Source organism: Myotis daubentonii, chromosome 1 (genome assembly GCF_963259705.1).
Source record: "Myotis daubentonii chromosome 1, mMyoDau2.1, whole genome shotgun sequence".
Lineage (NCBI taxonomy): Eukaryota > Metazoa > Chordata > Mammalia > Chiroptera > Vespertilionidae > Myotis > Myotis daubentonii.
This window is the reverse complement of record NC_081840.1, coordinates 207,450,374-207,472,219: the sequence shown is the minus strand read 5'-3', so window position 1 is coordinate 207,472,219 and position 21,846 is coordinate 207,450,374. Positions and strand designations below refer to the sequence as shown.

At 42.0% G+C, this 21,846-nt stretch overlaps 1 protein-coding gene across 4 annotated transcripts in view; it reads left to right on the top strand.

Moving 5' to 3' along the window:
- SLC30A9 (solute carrier family 30 member 9) overlaps positions 1–17,919 on the top strand; it is an 80,355-nt gene extending 62,436 nt beyond the window's left edge. For 3 of the 4 annotated variants that reach the window (XM_059672390.1, XM_059672380.1, XM_059672361.1), the window contains 2 exons: positions 2,355–2,468; positions 16,793–17,919. In XM_059672390.1, the coding sequence (XP_059528373.1) occupies positions 2,355–2,468; positions 16,793–16,837 (159 nt within the window). In that variant the 3' untranslated portion in view covers positions 16,838–17,919. The remainder of the gene's footprint in view (positions 1–2,354; positions 2,469–16,792) is intronic. The other variant, XM_059672370.1, reaches the window with a different exon arrangement.
- The last annotated feature ends 3,927 nt before the right edge of the window (positions 17,920–21,846 follow it).

Here is a 21,846-nt window from a genome sequence, read left to right as displayed (position 1 = left end):
TTTTGGGGTGAAGGGACTGGAGTCCATGTTGATGAAAACACTTTGGCAGCTGTGGCGGCCAGCAGTGGCAGCAGCAGCGGGGTGATGGGGGCAGTGCCTTCCCCTGATCAGCCCGGTCGCCTCCCGCAGAGGAGCCGTCAGTAGGACATCCCCTGAGGGCTTCCAGACTGTGAGAGGTGGTAGGCTGGGCTGAGTGACAACCCCCCATGCACGAATTTTCGTGCACCGGGCCTCTAATTTTATATACATTACCTAATGTACTTTTAACAACCCTGTGAGGTAAAGAAATAATATTTTTGTCCTGGCTGGTGTGGCTCAGTGGTTCAATTTCCCATCAAGGGCACGTACCTGGGTTGCAGGTTTAATCCCCTGGCCCCAGTGGTCAGGTGTGGGCAGGAGGCAACCGATCGCAGTGTCTCTCTCACATTGATGTCTCCCTCCCTACCCCCCTGCCATTTTTCCACTCTCTAAAAATTAACAGAAAAAATATTCTGAGGTGAGGATTAACAAAAAATAAAGTTTAAACAAAAGAAATTATATTTTCATTTTTATATACAGGCAAATAAAGACACAGCGAGATTAAGAAACTTGCCTAAAATTGGAGAGCCATATATGGAGTCACATGAATTTAGTTCTCTATGCCTCCAGAATCCATTGTTTCTTTTATTAAGAGTAGTTTAAAAGACGCTCTAACTGGTTTGGCTCAGGGCATAGAGCATTGGCCTGCTGTATAATATTCCATTATATGAGTATCTGAAATTTATTTACCCAGTCTCTAGTGGACATTTATATTGTTTCTCATGTTAAGCTATTAGAAACAGTGCTTTAGTGATATTCTCATACATGTTTCCTTGTTCACATGTATAAGAATTTCTTTAGGGTAATATATAGCTAAAAGTAGGTGGGGCTTTGGGTGAACATATCTTCAACTTCTCTAGATATTGGCAAACTTTTCTCCAAAGTGGGTCCATTTAATTTCCACTATTAGTTTATCAAATTTGTTGCTTCACATTCTTACTAGATTGTATTGTCAGTGTTTTGAAATTTTTGTCATTATGGTAGGTGTGAAATAGTATCTTGTTTTTAATTTATATTTCCCTGGTAGTTGTAAAGTTAATAAACATTGAAATTCATTGATCATTGGGATTCCCTCTACTTGTTTCTTTTTTTAGTTAATTTCTCTTATTCTGACAGATTTGTAAACATTTTATTTTTAATATGCTTGATTCTAATTCTTTCTCAATTGAGTATATGCAAATATCTTTTTCTAGTTTGTGATTTACCACTTTGTTGTACAAAAGACTTAATGTGGTTTTTAATTTCAATGTCAAACTTATAATCTTCTTCTCTGTGTGTTTTATAATCTTGCCCAAGTAATCCTTTTTATCCCGTTATCATAAACATACTTTTTTAATTCTCTAAAACAGTGGTTCTCAACCTTCCTAATGCCGTGACCCTTTAATACAGTTCCTCATGTTGTGGTGACCCCCCAACCATAAAATTATTTTTGTTGCTACTTCATAACTAATTTTGCTACTGTTGTGAAATCATAATGTAAATATCTGATATGCAAGATGTATTTTCATTGTTACAAATTGAACATAATTAAAGCATAGTGATTAATCACAAAAACCATATGTAATTATATATGTGTTTTCCGATGGTCTTAGGCGACCCCTGTGAAAGGGTCATTTGACCCCCAAAGGGGTCGCAACCCACAGGTTGAGAACCGCTGCTCTAAAAGTTTTACAGTTTGATTTTTACTCTTAGGTTTTTAATCTACTTAGAATTGTTTTTGTTTTGTTTAACGGTCTGAGGTAGAGATTTAATATTTTCTTTATAGAAAAATAATTTCCCTGGCACTATTTATTGAATAGTGTTTTTGTTTTTGTTTTGTTTTGTTTTTTTTTACCACTAATTTCTGTGCTACCTAATGTGGCATTTTACTCAATTTTTCTTGAACATAAGTTTTTCAGAAATAGATTGTTTATTGCCTGTGGGTTGAAAGTTGTCTTTTATTTTTTTAATCCTCACCTGAGGACATGATTGTTGATTTTTAGAGAGAGAGGCAAGAGGGGAGAAAGACAGAGAGACAGAGACAGACACAGAAACATTGATATGAGAGAGAAACATCAATGGTTGCCTTCTCGTAAGCTCCCTGACCCAGGATCGAAACCACAACCTTTTAGTATATGTGACATCACTCCAACCACCTGAGCAGGGCTGGCTTGAAAAAGTTTTTTATTTTTCATTAAACTTAATGGTGTTACAACTTTTTTAAAGAAATCATCAACATATTACTATGATTTTATAAAATTTTTGTTTTTTGTTTTTCTGCTATCATTTCTTTATAGGAAATTCAAGAAGTAAAAACTCCTGAAGAACTAGAGATCTTTATGCTTAAACATGGAGAAAACATTATTGATACTTTAGGAGCTGAAGTTGATAGACTTGAGAAGGAACTAAAAGTAAGATATATTCATTATAATATGATATAATCCTATCTAATAAAAGAGAAAAATGGTAATTGGCGTACGACGATACCCTTTTCATTGGCTAATCAGGGCTATATGCAAATTAACTGCCAACTATGATTGGCAGTTAACTGCCAACTAAGATTGGCAGTTAACTGCCAACTAAGATTGGCAGTTAACTGCCAACAAGATGGCGGTTAATTTGCATATGTAGGCACAATGCAGGGAGGCGAAAGGGAAAGCAGGAAGAAGCCCCCTGCCACTAACAGTGATCAGAAACCCAGGGGGGAGCTAAGAGCTGGGGGGCAGGGCAAAGGCGGCCCTGGGGCCGCCTTTGCCCTGCCCCCCAGCCATGATCAGAGAATCAGGTGCCTTTGCCGCCCTGGCCAGTGATAGCAGGAAGTAGGGGTGGAGCCAGCGATGGGAGCTGGGCACGGTCGAAGCTGGCAGTCCCAGGAGCTAGGGGTCCCTTGCCTGGGCCTAAAGCGGAGCCCACGATCGCGGGGCCACTGCAGCTGCGGGTCCCCGCTGCCCAGGCCGGACGCCTAGGCCAGAGGCGTTAGGCCTGGGCAGGGGCGGAGCCTGCAACCACGGGAAGCTGGGGGTCCCCTGCCCAGGCCTGACACCTCTGCCAGAGGCCTCAGGCCTGGTCAAGGGGCCGATCCGGTGATTGGTGATCGGAGGGTGATGAGGGTCAACTCCTCTGGCCGAGGCATCAGGCCTGGGTGGGGGGCGGAGCCGGGGATTGGGGGGATATGATGGTCCCCTTGCCCAGGCCTGAAGCCTGGGTCAGAGGCGTCAGGCTTGGGCGGGGGGTGGAGCAAGCGATCAGAGGGAGGTGGGGGTCCCCTGCCCAGGCATGATTCCGGGGCCAGAGGCCTCAGGCCTGGGCGGGGGCCAGAGCCAGTGATCAGGGGGAGATGGGGGTCCCCTGTCCAAGCCTGACACCTCTGGCGGAGGCGTCAGGCCTGGGCAAGGGGCCGATCCTGCGATTGGAGGGTGATGGGGGTCAATGCCTGAGGGCTCCCAGTATGTGAGAGGGGGCAGGCTGGGCTGAGGGACACCACCCCCCCCCCCACACACACCCAGTGCACGAATTTCGTGCACCGGGCCCCTAGTGTAATATAATATAATATAATATCTAATAATAGACAAACATGGTAATTGACCATACCTTCGCTATGCTTCCCATAGGCCAATCAGGGCAATATGCAAATTAACTGCCAACAAAGATGGTGGTTAACCGCCAACAAAGATGGCAGTTATTTTGCATACGTAGGCGCAATGCTGGGAGGGGAAAGGGGAAGGATGGAGGAAGCTGCCTGCCGCTGACGGTGATCGGAAACCCAGGCAGCAGGCAAGAGCCCTGTCCCCCGGTCTGTGATCAGAGAACCGGGGCCACCTTTGCACGCCCCCCAGCCAGTGATCAGAGTAGCTGGGCGGGGCAGGGAAGAGGCTGGGCTACTAGTAATATAATATAATATACTATAATATAATTCATTTTTTGAGTACTTACTGTATGTCAGACACTATGCTAATTGCATCTTAAGTATATTCTATCAGTAGCCCATAATGTATTGGTTGCTTTGGGTGAGAAAATGATTGGGTTGGAAAAATTAGATGATTTGTTGAAGTAAGTAGGGTAATTGGGATTTGAACCTATGGAGCTCAATTCTAACTTCTTTACTTCTATCACTGTTCTATACCACTTGCTTAGTATTTAAAATAGTCAAATGTTTTAATTTGCTAAGTTAGGGAAAAAATGGCATGTGACCTGAAACATACACATGCATTTTACTTTTTTAGTCCATCTGATGTTATATTTTCTGTTTGTTTTGTTCATTTGGAGATCCTAACAAGCTGTTGGTTATTTTACTGAAATATTACTTGATTAGACTTAAAAACTCTCCGTGTTCTCAGATTGTCATTTATTGACATTTGAGTTCTATTTGTTTGCAGTAAATAAAACTTGTGAATGATCTTTAACATAGCTTGTTGAAGGCCATGCATTTTTTTTCAGTTGATGTTGGCCATTCTTTAGTTTTGTTAAAAATTAAAGGGAAACAAAAGCAAAAATTGAGGGGAAACATATCACTGCTTTCTCTCTTTTCTTTTACAATTCAGATCTGATCAGATTAATAGAATTACTTCAATTAAGATAATTTTATTAATATTAATGTTATAGTTCACAAACTTTGTCAGGCCGTATTTTTGAAGTTTGTACATGAGCAATTCTCACATATTTTACATTCTTAAAAATTACTGAGGACCCAAAGAGCTTTTGTTTGTTTATAGTTGTTGTTATTTACCAATTCATAAATTAAAATTGAGAAATTGAAAAATATTTAAAAACATATATTGATTACATATTAATGTAAATAACATTTTAACAAAAAATAAGTTTTCTAAAATGAAAAAAATTAGCGAGAACAGTGGTATCCTATCTAATAAAAGACAAAAGGGTAATTAACCATACCTCCGCTACGCTTCCCATTGGCTAATCAGGGCGATATGCAAATTACCTGCCAACAAAGATGGCGGCCAGCAGCCACGCAGCTGAAACGAACATGAGGCTTGCTTGCTCCAGTGATGGAGGAAGCCAAGGTTCCCCCCCTGCTGTGGCCCAGCTCTGAGCTCCTGAAGCAACAATGTTTCAATTATAGAAGCTAAACAAACCCCAGATACCTACTTTCAGCCAGCCACGGCCTCAGAGCTGGGCGCGCCAGTGACGGCAACAATGTTTCAATTATAGAAGGTAAATAAATCCCAGAATAAAAAAAAAAGATAAAAAGGAGAGGCTGGGAGCTTCAGTTGCCAGCCAGCCTGAAAACAGCCCTCAGCCCCTCATCCAGGCTGGCCAGGCACCCCAGTGGTGACCCCCACCCTGAAGGGGGGTGTGACCAGCTGCAAACAGCCATCAGCCCCTCACCCAGGCTGGCCAGGCACCCAAGCAGGACCCCACCCTGATCCGGGACACTCTTCAAGGCAAACCAGCCGGCCCCCACCCGTGCACCAGGCCTCTATCCTATATAGTAAAAGGGTAATATGCAAACTGACCCTAACAGCAGAAAGACTGGGAATGACTGGTCGCTATGACACACACTGACCCCCAGGGGGCAGACTCTCAATGTGGGAGCTGCCCTCTGGTGGTCAGTCACTCCCACAGGGGGAGCTCTGTTCAGCCACAAGCCAGGCTGATGGCTGCCAGTACAGCAGTGGTGGTGGGAGCCTCTCCTGCCTCCTCAGCAGCGCTAAGGATGTCTGACTGCAGCTTAGGTCTGCTCCCTGCTGGCAAGTGGACATCCCTCGAGGGCTGACCGGCTGCCAGAGGGATTTCTGATTGCCATCTTAAGCCCAATCCCCTGGGGATTGGGCCTAAGCCAGCAAGTGGTCATCCTCTGAGGGGTCTCAGACTGCGAGAGGGCACAGGCTGGGCTGAGGCCCCCCACCCCCGAGTGCACAAATTTTTGTGCATTGGGCCTCTAGTTGTTTCATACTTTTGTAAAAATCAAAGACAGCTAGATTCCTATATCTGTTTCTACATTCAGTATGTTGCCATATATTGTTTTGGTTGAAGAATATGAAGAAAGGAAGCAGCTCTTAAGCGTATTCTTATGCCTTTTTAAATGATAGTGTTATTCTCTTTTGATACCAACGACTGACAACTGATAACCTCTTTAAAAAAAAAAAATCCTATGTAATAGAAGCCTAATATGCAAATTGACTGAACGTCAGAACGACAGGTTGCTATGATGCGCACTGACCACTAGGGGGCAGACGCTCAATGCAGGAGCTGCCCCCAGCCTAGCCCAGGCGGGTGCCAGCGGGAGCCACCCGATTATCCCTCTGGTCACCCTGCAGAGGGAGGTGACCAGTGGCAGGGGGAGGGGGGCCGGGCTGGTGAGCCGGCGGTGCCAGGCCAGCCAAGGCAGGTGCCAGCGGGGATCCCCCCAATTGCCACACCGGTCACCCCACTGATCAGCTCTGATCGCTGGCCAGGCATACAGACCCTACCCATGCACAAATTTCATGCACTGGGCCTCTAGTATATAATTTATTCATTTCAGAGAGAAAAGAAGAGGGGGTTAGAAATAGAAACATTAATGATGAGAGAGAATCATTGATCATCTGCCTCCTGCATGCCACTACTGGGGATCCAGCCCGCAACCCAGGCATGTGCCCTGACTGGGAATCGAACCCTGACCTCCTGGTTCATGAGTTGATGCTTAATCACTGAGCAACACCAGCTGGGCACAACTGGTAGCCTCTTAAAGCATAGTTGCAATGTGGAATCTGAAACCATATCAATGAACTTTTTATATCTTTATGAAGTTACGGGGCACAGTCCATGGGACCACCCTCGTTTCTAACACTGTTGCAAAGTTTGAGGGGTTCCTTAAAAGCACCATCAGGTTAGATAATCCACTAGGAATTTCAGAACTCACTAAATGCTATTAAACTCACAGTTAGGTTTTATTACAATGAAGAGATACAGATTAAAACTAGCCAAGGGAAGAGAGGTGCATAGGTCTGAGTTCCAACATAGAGCTTCAATTGTCCTCTCCCCATAGAATCATGGACAGTATTTCTTTCCTAGCAACTGTTTGACAGTTTGCAAAGAATATTGCCAATCAGGGAAGCTTAACTAAGCCTTCGTATCAAGAGATTTTGTTAGTCTTCATAGGTGACTGTCTAAGCAGCTGACCTTACATCTTCAGCTCCTTCTGGAGGTAGAGCAGACACTGTGTGGCTGGAGGTAAAGACATAATTAGCAGTCAGGACGTTCTAAGGGATTGGAGATCACCTCCCAGTAGCCAAGGACAAACCAGACCTCTCTTTGGGTATGATTAATTCTCTACTAGGTATTTTTATATTAAAATCTGTTGGCCTGTCTTGGTACTCTGAATGGATCTTTTACCCATGCGTGATTCTCTAGTATTATGCATTGGTCATTTGGAAAACAAGTGATTGACTGAATCTATGCACATCTTTCAAATGTTACATTTTAAAGTAGAAGCTGTCAAGTTCACAGTGATGGTTATGAGTTTTCCAACATTCTGATTTTCACTTGAAAGCTTGCATTATTAGCAACAAATACTTTTAGCTGTTTTCTTTGAACACTCATTTTGTTTATTTTTTAGCAGATGCCTACCAAATACCCAAATCTGAATAACTGTAGTTTTTTAGTTATTCTTTTACGTAAAAATGGTGTTTAGATTTTTTTTAAAAAGCATCTGACTCAGCTCATAACTGAATCAATCACAGAAGAGCTTTTCTTTGTGACATCAAACTGAAGTCTGATGACATACTTCCTGTTTGGTCATAGAATATTTTTTAAAGTGTATTCAGGAGTTCAGGTTTAATAAACCAGTACTTAAAAAAAAATGTTTATTGATTTCAAGAGAGGAAGGGAGAGGGAGAGAGAGAGAGAAACATCAGTGATGAGAGAGAATCATTGATTGGCTGCCTCCTGCACACCACCTACTGGGGATCGAGCCTACAACCTGGGCATGTGCCCTTGACTGGAATCGAACCTGGGACCCTTCAGTCTACAAGCCGATGCTCTATCCATGGAGCCAAACCGGCTAGGGCTAAACCAGTACTTTAAACTACTTCGTGAAGGACAGTTTAAAGTGAAATTACCTTTTTTTTTTTTCTTTTTTAATTGTGAGTGTCAATAAAAGAACAAAATGACTGCCATTGTAGTTTGGTACCATTTGCCTTGAATTGTACAAAGGTGCCAGCAGTTTTATCCACCATTGCTTTTATGCCATCAGAGGAAAGGTCAGCATAGTGAAAAAGGCAAATTACATCTTAGTGTTATTATGAAAATAGTTTTACCTTGGAGTTCTCTTCAAAAGGTCTCAAAACCCCAGTGATCCTTGGAGCACATTTTGAGAACCACTGTTTAAATAAAATGTGAGATGATTATTTTTATGCAGGATGACACAAGCATGAATAAACTTTGCATTTGCATTCTGTCTGTTCCAGAGAAAATAATGGACTTTTAAATTCAATATTTTAGCTTTACTGTTTAATAGAAACAAGAAGTCAGAAGCCAGATTTAAAAATAAATACAAAATTGATCATTCTCAACTATACTCTTATTATAATCAAATAAGCTTACTATTTTTTGCTAACTTTATGGTTTTTTTAAATTTCTTTATTGGTTAAGGTATTACAAATGTGTCCTCATTTCCCATTAACCCCCAACCTCCCTGGTTCCCCCCCCCGCCTCACTCATGCTCTCATCCCCTTGTTGTCCATGTCCATTGGTTTGGCTTATATGCATGCATACACGTCCTTTGGTTGATCTCTCCCCTTACCCCCTCCCTCCCCTACTTTCCCTCTGGGGATTGATAGTCTGATCGCTGTTTCTCTGTCTTTGGATCTGTCCCTGTTCATCAGTCTACGTTGTTCTTTATATAACTATGTTTTAATAACACTATTTAATCATTAATAGTTTGAACTATGTCATAAGTGTTTTTCAATTATGTAAGCCTTTCAAACTAGGAAGCCAAATTTAACCCACATTTCCAGGTGAAAACATCTCAGACTAAGGTAATAAGGCATAAGTAATCTTAAGTCAAAGGAAATTCTTTATAGTTAAGGCACAGACAGAAAATGCATGAATATAATTCTCCTTTCTTCTTATGAAAATAAACTGATTTTCTTTGAAAACAGAACCATTGTACACCGGCATATTCCCTCCTTTTTAGTATCTAAGAATGCTTGCCTTCTAAGTTTAAATTTTCCTAATTATTGAAGTACTTTGGAAGGTCACACTCAGTGAGAAAATTCTGCAGCAGAATAGTGATCTCTGTTGAGTAATGTCATTGGTCCAACTACTAGAATAGGTGGTACTTTTAGCTTAAACTGTATAATTTGCATAGTTCTATGTAAAGATGTAAAAAATAATAGAAGCTAATTTACAAAGTCCCATATTATAAATGTGAGATACATCTTGTTCTTATTTTGAAGTTCTTTGAACTGTTAACTTGAAAGATTTTTGTTGTTGTCCTGCCTCTATATTCCAATCTGTTGGTCGACCCTTCTCTATACTTCCATGAAGTTTTTTGTGTTTGGAAGGAAATAATTCTGTTGGAAATGGGAAGATGCCATAGCATTTGCAAATTCCTAATAAGTAATGTTCCAGTTAAATACTCTGTACTTTTGTCGTTTGCTTCTGTAATTGCATTCTCCTAATTGCATTCTCCTATAGCATTTTCTTAACTTGAGACTGTAGCATTTCAAAATAGATTATGTAATTGGGTCTTTATCTCTACATAATATGAGTGTTGGAATAAAATCTGTGGTATGTAAAATGTTCCCATTTGCATTAAACAGTGCTTGGGACACAATAGATCAATAAGTGAAGGAAAATTAAAAGTTGGACACCAATTAGTGATTTTCAATTCTATTTAACAAATATTTATTCAGTTTCTATTGTGTATATGGCAGCTTGTTAGGTATTAAATATTAATATTAACATTAAATTAACATTTAAGGATATTAATCATACTCTTTTATTTATTCATTCATTCGGCAAACCCTTGTGTATCTGCTTTGTGTTAGTCACATTATATATTAGGAATTTGATTAGTTTTTTCTCTGAAAATGATTTTTAAAACAGCAGAGTAAATTAACTTTTTGGTTTCTTTTACTCGAGACCAGATTTTTGTCAGTACATCTATCCTATATAATAAAAGGCTAATACGCAAATCGAACGGTGGAACGACCAGTCGCTATGACGTGCACTGACCACCAGGAGGAAGATGCTCAGTGCAGGAGCTGCCCCCTGGTGGTCATTACGCTCCCACAGGGGGTGTGCCGCTCAACCAGAAGCTGGGCTCATGGCTGGTGAGCACAGCGGCAGTGGCGGGAACTCTCCTGCCTCCATGGCAACTTGCAGGGAGCAGGCCTAAGCCATCAGTCAAGACATCCTTCAAGGGTTCCTGGACTGCGAGAGGGCGCAGGCTGGGCTGAGGGACACCCCACCCCCCCCCCCCCCCAGTGCATGAATTTTGTGTACTGTGCCTCTAGTATATATATAAAGGCCTAAGCGACTGGCTGATCGTTTGACAGTCTGACCGGTAGCTATGATGTGCACTGCCCCCTGGTGGTCAGTGTGCATCATAGCGACCGGTCGACCAGTCTTTCGGTCACTTAGGCTTTTTTCTTTTTTCTTTTCTTTTTTTTTTACTTTTTTTTTTTTTATTAGTTAAGGTATTACAAATGTGTCCTCATCCCCCCCATTAACCCCCAACCTCCCCCCCACACACACACTCATGCTCCCATCCCCCTGTTGTCCATGTCCATTGGTTTGGCTTATATACATGTATACAAGTCCTTCGGTTGATCTCTTCCCCTTACCCCCGCCCTCCCCAACTTTCCTTCTGGGGATTGATAGCCTGATCGCTGTTTCTCAGACTTTGGGTCTGTCCCTTTTCATCAGTCCATGTTGTTCTCTATAATCCACAAATGAGTGAGATCATGTGGTATTTATCTTTCACTGACTGGCTTATTTCACTCAGCATAATGCTCTCCAGTTCCATCCATGCAGTTGCAAAAGGCAAGAGTTCCTTTTTTTTTACCGCAGCATAGTATTCCATTGTGTATATGTACCACAGTTTTCTAATCCACTCATCTGCTGATGGGCATTTAGGCTGTTTCCAAATCTTAGCTATGGTGAATTGTGCTGCTATGAACATAGGGGTGCATATATCCTTTCTGATTGGCGTTTCTGGTTTCTTGGGATATATTCCTAGTAGTGGGATCACTGGGTCAAATGGGAGTTCCATTTTTAGTCTTCTGAGGTAGCTCCATACTGTTCTCCACAGTGGCTGCACCAGTCTGCATTCCCACCAGCAGTGCAGAAGGGTTCCTTTTTCTCCACATCCTCTCCAACACTTGTTGTTTGTTGATTTGTTGATGATAGCCATTCTGACAGGTGTGAGATGATAACGCATTGTCGTTTTGATTTGCATCTCTCGTATAATTAGTGACTTTGAGCAGGTTTTCATATGTCTTTCGGCCTTCTGTATGTCCTCTTTCGAAAAGTGTCTATCTAGGTCCGTTGCCCATTTTTTTATTGGATTGTTTATCTTCCTTTTGTTAAGTTTCATGAGATCCCTGTAAATGTTGGAAATTAAACCCTTATCGGTGGTATCATTGGCAAATATGTTCTCCCATGTAGTGGGTCTTCTTGTTGTTTTGTTGATGGTTTCCTTTGCTGTGCAAAAGCTTTTTATTTTGATGTAGTCCCATTTGTTTATTTTCTCTTTAGTTTCCATTGCCCTAGGAGCATTATCAGAGAAGAAATTTCTTCGGCATATGTTTGCGATTTCGCTGCCTGTGGATTCCTCTAGTATTTTTATGGTTTCCCGTCTTACGTTTAAGTCTTTTATCCATTTTGAGTTTATTTTTGTGTATGGTGTGAGTTGGTGATCTAGTTTCATCCTTTTGCATGTATCTGTCCAATTTTCCCAACACCATTTATTGAATAGACTGTCTTGACTCCATTGTATGCTCTTGCCTCCTTTGTCGAATATTAATTGGGCATAGTGGTTTGGGTCGATTTCTGGGGTCTCTATTCTATTCCATTGATCTATATGTCTGTTCTTGTGCCAGTACCAAGCTGTTTTAAGAACAGTGGCTTTGTAATACAGTTTGATATCTGGTATTGAGATCCCACCTACTTTGTTCTTTCTCAGGATTGCTGCAGCTTAGGCTTTTATATACATAGATTCCTTTAACATGAGTAATATGTAAATGTTCCCAGCATACCTTTTAAGTTAAGAATTATTGATCCTGACAGATTATCAGATCACTTAGAGCAGTGGTTGCCAACCTTTCGGACCTCGTAAACCACCAGTGGTCCGCAGACCACCAGTTGGCAACTGCTGCTCCATAGGTTTCCTTAAACCAGCGGTCGCCAACTGTTTGGACCTCAAGGACCACCAGTGGTCTGTGGACCACCAGTTGCCAACTGCTGATGTATTTTTACAATTTTAACCAAATAGTATACAAAGTTTATAAAATCAAACAGAACCGAAAAGCTTATAACAGAAATAAGTGTCACCAGCCTCACCCTCCTCATTCCTTAATTCTATTTTTCAGAGATAATCATTTTTAATACTTCTCACATTTTTTATATTTACTGTTATATTTTTACTTAAAGTCTTATACTGCTCCTAATTTAAACATTATTTTGTCTTTAATAGGTATAGATTTAGTTATTTTATATACTCTCTTTTCCCCTCCGAGAATTCTCACAGTATCATTATATTACACTTAACTGTACTTTAAACTTTTTTATTTATTGATTGATTTTAGAGAGAGAGAGAAAGGAAGAGAGAAACATCAGTTTATTTTTCCACTTAATTATGCATTCATTGGTTGATTCTTCTTTGTGCCCTGAATGGGATTAAACCCGCATCCTTGGTGTATTGGAACAACATTCTAACTTACTGAATTACCTGGCCAGGGCTTTTTTTGCACTTTTAATTCTCTCCCAAATTGAGTTAGGTGTACTTTCATTATGTACCCATGGGGAAAAAATAAGCCAGCACCTTTCCTTTGCTCTGTAGTGGCAAACTATTGTTATTGCCTGCTTATCCTTATTAGACATAAGTTCATCAAGGACAAGTAGTATTTGTTTCCTGTTCATTGTTGTACACCAAGCATGTCAAACTTGTGTCCCGCGGGCCACATGTGGCCCACAACAAATATTTCTGTGGCCTAGCCAATATAATCCTATCTAATAAAAGAGAAACATGGTAATTAGCGTACGACCACTACCCTTCCCATTGGCTAATCAGGGCAATATGCAAATTAACTGCCAGCCAAGATGGCAGCCGGCAGCCAGGCAGCTTGAAACTAACATGAGGCTTGCTTGCTTCAGTGACGGAGGACTCCAACATTCCCTGCCTGCTGTTGCTGGCCTCTGAGCTGCAACTCTAAGCAACTATGTAACAAATATAGAAGCTAAACAAAACCCCAGGGGGGTTTAGTCCGCTGGGCTTCAGCCAGCAGGATCGCAACATTGTAAGCAAAGGCCAGAAACCTACTTTCAGCAGCAGAGGCCTAAGAGCTGGAGCCAAGCCTCAAAGCTAAAGCTGGCCCAGAATAAAAAAAAAAAAAGAAAAGAAAAAAAGGAGCTTCAGTCACCCCCAGCCTGAAAACAGCCCTCAGCCCCTCACCCAGACTGGCCAGGCACCCCAGTGGGGACCCCCACCCTGAAGGGGGTGTGACCAGCTGCAAACAGCCATCATCCCCTCACCCAGGCTGGCCAGGCACCCCAGTGGGGACCCCCACCCTGATCCAGGACACCCTTCAGGGCAAACCAGCCAACCCCACCCATGCACCAGGCCTCTACCCTATATAGTAAAAGGGTAATATGCCTCCCAGCACCGGGATCAGCGGAGCGCAGGCCTCCCGGCACCGGGATCAGCATGACAGGGGGCAGCGCCCAAACCCCCTGATCACCCTGCGGCTCTGTGTGTGACAGGGGGCGGGGCCACAACCTCCCTATCCACCATGCTCTGTTCGTGACAGGGGAAGACGCCCCAACCCCCTGATCAGCCCTGCTCTGTGCCTGATACGGGGGAGCTCCCCAACCCCCTGATCGCCCTGCGGCTCTGTGTGACAGGGTGTGGCGCCCCAACCCCCTGATCGGCCCTGCTCTGTGTGTGACAGGGTAGAGCCATAACCTCCCCATTGGCCCTGCCCTGAGTGTGAGAGTGGCAGCGCCCCAACCCCCTGATCGGCCCTGCTCTGTGGGTGATAGGGGGCGGCACCCCAACCCCCTGATGGGCCCTGCTCTGTGTGTGACAGGGGGCAGGGCCCCAACCCCCTGATTGGCCCTGCTCTGTGCGTGACAGGGTACAGAGCCCCAACCCCCCTGATGGGCCCTGCTCTGTGCGTGACAGGGTACAGAGCCCCAACCCCCCTGATGGGCCCTGCTCTGTGCGTGACAGGGGATGGCACCACAACCTCCCCATCGACCCTGCCTTGAGTGTGACAGGGGACGGTACCCCAACCCCCCAATCGGCCCTACCCTGAGCATGACTGAGGGTGGCATCACAACCTCCCGATCGCCCTGCTCTGTGCATGATAGGGGGCGGTGCCCCAATTCCCCAATCAGCCCTGCTCTGAGCCCGACCAGGGACTGCACCTAGGGATTGGGCCTGCCCTCTGCCACCCGGGAGCAGGCCTAAGCCAGCAGGTTGTTATCTCCCGAGGGGTCCCAGACTGCGAGAGGGCACAGGCCGGGCTGAGGGACCCCCCTCCCCCCCGAGTGCACAAATTTTTGTGCACCGGGCCTCTAGTGGTATATAAGAAACGTTTTAATAAAAAATTTTTAACTTAATTTTTATAACAATATCTTGTTATACATAATTATCATTAGCGAACTACAATGTTTGCTAATGACTGATTACTATAATTGTGTTGCATTCATTTCCCTTACGCGTCTTACGTGCAGGCACACCATTTCTCTCCACTAATACTAGCAGCGAATGTTTTAGCAGCCGATTGCCATGTCATTAGTCTTGGACTGACTTGTTTGGTGTGAACAACCGGAAATGTTTTGCTTTCGGAGAACAAGAAAAATAGGTTTATTTGCATTATGCTTAATTTGTGCTGTTATTCAGTGTCTTGTAAGTTAGTGTTCAAGAAAAGATATTTTTATTAAAATGTTCTATTATTTTAATGATTACTCATTTATTTCAGCCCTTTGTATTCATCATATCTCTATCGAAATAAACCTACGTTTCTATGAGAATTGAAGCTTTTGGTTTTTTTGCCGCCCACATAAACTTAAACCTTGTTTATTTGGCCCATGTTAGCCTTTGAGTTTGAGATGCTTGTTGTACATACTTCAATGCCTGGTCCTGGGTAGGCGTGTTTCAAAGATATTTTTGTTTTTACTGAGTTGAAAATTCCTGAGCTTAGCATTTAAGATTTTTCACAACCTGGCTTCTTGCCTACATTTTGGACTGACTTTGTTCATGCTGTTTCTTCTGTCTAGTAGACTCCCAGGGGTGGGCAAACTTTTTGACTCGAGGGTCACAATGGGTTCTTAAACTGGACTGGAGAGCCGGAACAAAAGCATGGATGGAGTGTTTGTGTGAACTAATATAAATTCAAAGTAAACATCATTACATAAAAGGGTACGGTCTTTTTTTTTTTAGTTTTATTCATTTCAAACAGGCCGGATCCAGCCCGCGGGCCGTAGTTTGCCCACGGCTGCACCCTCTTCATCCTTTCTCTGGAAAGTACCATGTTCAAACCTCGTATTATATCCTCAGTGAAGCCTTTCCGGATCTCATGAGCATATGTGCTATATCTCACATTTTTGTTCCTAGAGTTATTACTTAGTATATTGTAACAGTTAGGAGCTTGAGGTCTGGAATCAGGCCTGGAATCCACACTGACTGCATCACTAATTAGCCATGTGACTTTGGACAGGTTATTTCTTCAAACTTAAATTTTCCCATATGTAAAACAGTTGGGTTATTATGATAGATTTAAAATTACATGTACATAAAACCCTTTACTAGCGCAGTACTTGACATGAGAGTAAGTGTTAATTAAATGTTAACTATTATTATTAACCATAGTGCCTAAGCTCATGGATGGTTATTGTTATACTTATCTCCCTGTCTAACCTGACTTCCCCGGCATCTGAGTATTAAGTCTTATTTAATAATCATAGCTCCAGCCCTAGCTGGTTTGGCTCAGGGGATAGAGCGTCGACCTCTGGACTGAAGGGTCCCAGGTTCGATTCATCAAGGGCACATGCCCAGGTTGCAGTCTCAATCCCCAGTGGGGGGGGTGCAGGAGGCAGCGGATCAGTGATTCTCTCAGCATTGATATTTCTATCTATCCTCCCTTCCTCTCTGAAATCAATAAAAATATATTTTAAAAAATAATCATAGCTCCATTTCCTGGCAAAATGCCTGGCCCAACACTATATGGATTGTTACTAAAGTAAATGAATATCAATGTATTTTTTTCTGATTATTGTTTTGCAGTAATTTTCTTTTTACCACAAATGAGCATATTTTCAGTGCTTTGTAATGCTTAGCACATGTGAACAAACTCATATTGGTGAGACTACTTACTATATCGTTTATAGTATGATTTATTCATCTATTGGTTTTATTTTTTTCCTTATCAAATCATTTCTCTTGCTAGTATGCTACAATGAAATAGTTTGACCAAATGTTTTCAGTGGCTTTAGTGATTTAAAGGAATACAAGAAAGAGAAGATTCTGTGTTGTTCTGAATAACATGGTGGTGATTTTTCCTTCCAGAAACGAAATCCTGAAGTTCGACATGTTGATTTGGAGATACTATAGATTTGATGGAATGAATCACTTCAGAGGGACCTTGGAAACAAGTTTGTTGAGCCTTCTCTCCCACATTGAAGGAGTCAACGCCATTCAGAAGCCACTTTTTTTTAAGATGAAGGAAATATTTTATGTAAAGGGCAATTCAACAAGCTACGGAACTAAAACTACTACTTATTTCTAAGAGACACATTACAATTTGAACCGGTTTGGAAATCATGTTTTTATGTTTTAGTAGGAAACATTTTAGTTAACTTAAATTTATCACAATTTCTCTTTTTGGCCTGTCAGAGTATATTGTACCTTCAGTCATCCATAGGGTTATTAATTTTATTTCCACTGAAGACCACTCCATCGAAACCTGCCAATACTTAACATGCGGGCTAAATCTTGGTTTGTGGTTTTTAAAGTCACTCCGTTTCCGTCTGCCTTTATAGAATGTGGAAATTATTTTTACATACCTTATGATTTTGCCCTGAGCATGAAGAGTAGCACTCTCCTAACCTGGTTATCCATAAATGTTCATTCCAGAATGGCCTTGGTTACTGAACTGAAGGAAGGCATTTTAATACAGCCTTTGAGGTCATAGTAGTTGCCATTTTGTAAAATTTCTTATTTCTCCTTTTGCTTTTTTCTTATTTGGTTTAATTTTTCTGATGGGACATGTAATAACTGGTTTTTTTGCTTTTGTTTTTTAACTGGCTTCAGTGCCATCATGTGTATTTACTAGGACATAATGCATTTATAAGTATTTTGACATTCTATAAAATGGGCTAAAAATATTTATAATTTTATAGATAAGGTAACATTTTACTTTTAATTTATTTAAAAAGGCACTACTTATGTAAATCTGAACTGTGGGGTACTTCTTGCTTTAAAGAGAAAGGGAGAGAAGTAAATCTCTTATGCAGAACTTGTGTCCTTGATTTTTTATAACACCATAGTCTGTATCATGTCTGTAACCTGAGTTCCCCTTGGGCAGTTAGCATAAATATGGCTATAACATTCGGTGAGTAGCTTTCTAATGATCATATGGTATCAAGGTGAAAAGAAATACAATTGAGTAATTAAAAATCTAGTGCAAAACTACAGCTCTGTCTCCTTTCATCAGAACAATTCATATGCACTTTAGATGGTTCAGGCAGCACTGAGCATTGTCCACACGAGTGATAACTGCGTGATCTCTTTGCGGGTAAATGAGTGCTTGTAATAAGGACCTAACTACCTATATGAGGTCAGTGTCTAAAACTTACTTAGATCGAAGTTAACGAATTAAAGCAAATTGTAATGCTGAAACAAATAACATTTGATTAAAGGGTTTATAATGATAATTTTTGATCCATAAATGTCATCTACTGGAAAACTGTGGAAGTGTACATTGTGGTACATTTATTTTTACCATTACAGAGCATTTTGCATGCTGTACATTTTAAATGAAATTACATTCCAGTTTTATTTTTTAAGATATAAAATTATTGTACATATACAATTTGATTCTCTGCTCTTATGGTTTCAAATTCTTCACTCATTTTTTTCTGAAACTGTTTTCCCCCATTATAATTCACTCTGTACTTTGTGTTCTTCCTCTCCTCTTTTCCACCTGCCATTTGTTTTTCCATGTCACTGCCAAGATGGGAAAGTACCAAATTCTATCCAGTTCCCTCCTTGTAAAATTACTCTGAAAAATTTCACATAGTTAGACAAGAATAACTTAACTCATTAAGAAATATCTCAAAATTGATGTGTAGAAGTTATTCCAAATTTTTTAGGACTCCCTAAAACAGGCCAATTCCTGATACTTGGTTTTCTAATCTGATTTGATTGAGGTCATACCTATCTACACTAATAAAAGACAAACATGCAAATTGACTGTACCTTTGCTATGCCTTAAGCCACGCCCACCAGCCAGTAAGAGCGACTATATGCAAATTAACCCAACCAAGATGGCGGCCTGCAGTCACGGAGCTGGAGCAAGCAGGAGGCGTGGTTGCCCCAGTGATGGAGGAAGCCAAGCTTCCCGCCCACCCTAGCCGGCTCTGAGCTCCACTCAAGGCTACAAAGTTTCAATTATAGAAGGTAAATAAATCCCAGAATAATAAAAGAAAAAAAGGAGAGTCTGGGAGCTTCCGTCACCAGGGGGGGTATTGGCCAGCCTGAAAATGGCCCTCAGCCCCTCACCCAGACTGGCCTGGCACCCCAGTGGGGACCCCCCCACCCTGAAGGGGGTGTGACCAGCCTGCAAACAGCCATCAGCCCCTCACCCAGGCTGGCCAGGCACCCCAGCGGGACCCCCACCCTGATCCGGGACACCCTTCAGGGCAAACCAGCCGGCCCCCATCCGTGCACCAGGTCCCTATCCTATATAATAAAAGGGTAATATGCAAACTGACCCTAACAGCAGAAAGACTGGTCACTATGACACACACTGACCCCCAGGAGGCAGACACTCAATGCAGGAACTGTCCTCTGGTGGTCAGTGCGCTCCCACAGGGGGAGCTCTGCTCAGCCACAAGCCAGGCTGATGGCTGCCAGCTCAGCGGTGGTGGCGGGAGCCTCTCCCACCTCCTCAGCAGCACTAAGGATGTCCGACTGCAGCTTAGGTCTGCTCTCTGCTGGTAAGTGGACATCCCCCGAGGGCTGCCGGGCTGCCAGAGGGATGTCTTACTGTCAGCTTGGGCTCGATCCCCCAGGGAGCGGGCCTAAGCCAGCAGGTGGACATCCCCCGAGGGCTGCCGGGCTGCCAGAGGGATGTCTTACTGTCAGCTTGGGCTCGATCCCCCAGGGAGCGGGCCTAAGCCAGCAGGTGGACATCCTCCGAGGGGTCCCAGACTGCAAGAGGGCATAGGCTGAGGGAACCCCCCCCCCCCCGAGTGCACAAATTTCTATAAAAATTGATGTGTAGAAGTTATTCCAAATTTCTTAGGACTCCCTAAAAGAGGCCAATTCCCAATACTTGGTTTTCTAATCTGATTTAATTGAGGTCATACCTATTCTTAAATAAGAATTGAAGGCTTATGTTTCTGTCTTATTTTAGTGCTGTTGTGCACTGGTATTTTACAGTTTGTTTGAGCAAAGTTGGATAAGAAGAAGCATAGTACATACCAAGCAATTTGAATATTTCTGTGGGAGTAGGAAATGTAAGACCTCTCTGGACCTTTTTCCTTTTAAACTAGAGTCAAATTTAAATTTGAAAACCAGGGAATTTGGGTCTCAAAGTAAGATATCTCATTCAGGTTTCGTGTGTGTGTGTGTGTGTGTGTGTGTGTGTGTGTGTGTGTGTGTGTGTTTCCAAATTAATACTTCTTAAGTCTTGTCCTCTTCCGTAGCATTTGAATATTTAAACATACAAATCTCAATACAGTGGGGCATTGACTTACGAGTGTCCTAACGAGTTTTTCAAGATACGAGCCGTCTCTCAGCCGATTTTTTGCTTTGAGTTGCGAGCTAAAATTCGGGTTACGAGCCAGCTTCAGATACACCACTGCTAGTTGGCGCAACGAACATCACAGTGAACGCCACAACATTAGCCCAGCATCACGTGTCTCACTCGTTCACTTTTTGATTTGACATACGAGTAATTTGAGTTACGAGCTCCGTCACGGAACGAATTAAATTCGTAAGTCAAGGCCCCACTGTATTTTAAAGGAAAATAGCTCCTGTAGTAGAATAGTTGTAAGAATAATGTTGGACAGAAGAGGACGGTCAAGGGCCCATGACTCCTCTCTATACTAAGCTGAAATCTGGGAACTATCAGAGGTCAAGTGTGCTTGTTTTCAGCTTTGGCTGAGAATGGATCTCTAATCAGGTCCTGAACTAGGTAAGGTGGCACATTTTTTGAGACCGTGGCAGAGGGAGGGAGGATGAGGGATGGAAACCTATATTTAAGTGGACCATATTGGTGGTCAATAGTATCCAGTTCCAAAGAGGAAGATTTCTGAACATAGGAAACTGAGCTAGGATCAGATTGGAAATCCATCCCCTGCCACACACCCACACACCCAGAAAAGTTAATCTCTGCATACATCATCCTACACAGACCCCACATAACCCAGAATAACAAAAGGCATAATAACACTTGAATTTTGGGTATATGATTTTAGTGTTACCGTAATTATCCTATAATTTGGATAATGTTTTTTGCTAAAATTGTACCATCTAAATAAAGGAAATGACATGTCTTAAATCTAATAACTTTTTGAGGTAGAATGCTAGGAACTACAGAAAACTGCACAGGCATTTGGAATTTATACTGTCTTTCTCAAATTGTATTTGTCAAGTTTTGGCATTTAAAAAAAATGCTGACCTCCAATTCGCCAAACTGTCAGAAGTCAGTGAAGCAAAGAATTGAATGTAAAATGTGGATTCAGAGATTGTCTCTCCTAACTCGCTCATCCCTGTCTCTGAAATGGGACTTTGGGAGGATTTATATAGAAAATTGGTCTTGCAGCCTTTACATTTGCACTTAAGTTTACTAGCATTCCTAGACTTGGTTTTATGGAAAAAGAGAAATTTCATTTCTATTACATTGTGTTTCAGTTGTCTGATTTCACTGGCAGATTAAGATGGTCCTGGTCCCTCAAGATGCTTTTTTTTCTTAATAAATGTCTTACATAAATAAGAGCAGTTCACTTATTAGTTTGGGATTTTTCCCCCTGATAAATAAATGGTTGGGTTTTTTTTTTTTTGTAACATAAATCCTTTTTTACCTCATGTGTTAAGAGCTAAACTGTATAATTGGATACATTTTACCTTAAAAATCATGCTTATGTTTTTTACAGAATTTATTATTCATTGTGTATATTTTTTAGATTGTAGTTTCCTGGTTTCACAAAACTATCACACCTTTTTTTTTTTTAATCCTCACCCAATGATATTTTTCCATTGATTTTTAGAGAGAAATATTGATGTGAGAGAAACACATTAATTGGTTGCCTCCTGCATAAGTCCCAACCAGGGCCCGGGCCAGCGAGTAACCTGCAACCGAGGTATGTGCCCTTGACTGGAATCGAACCCAGGAC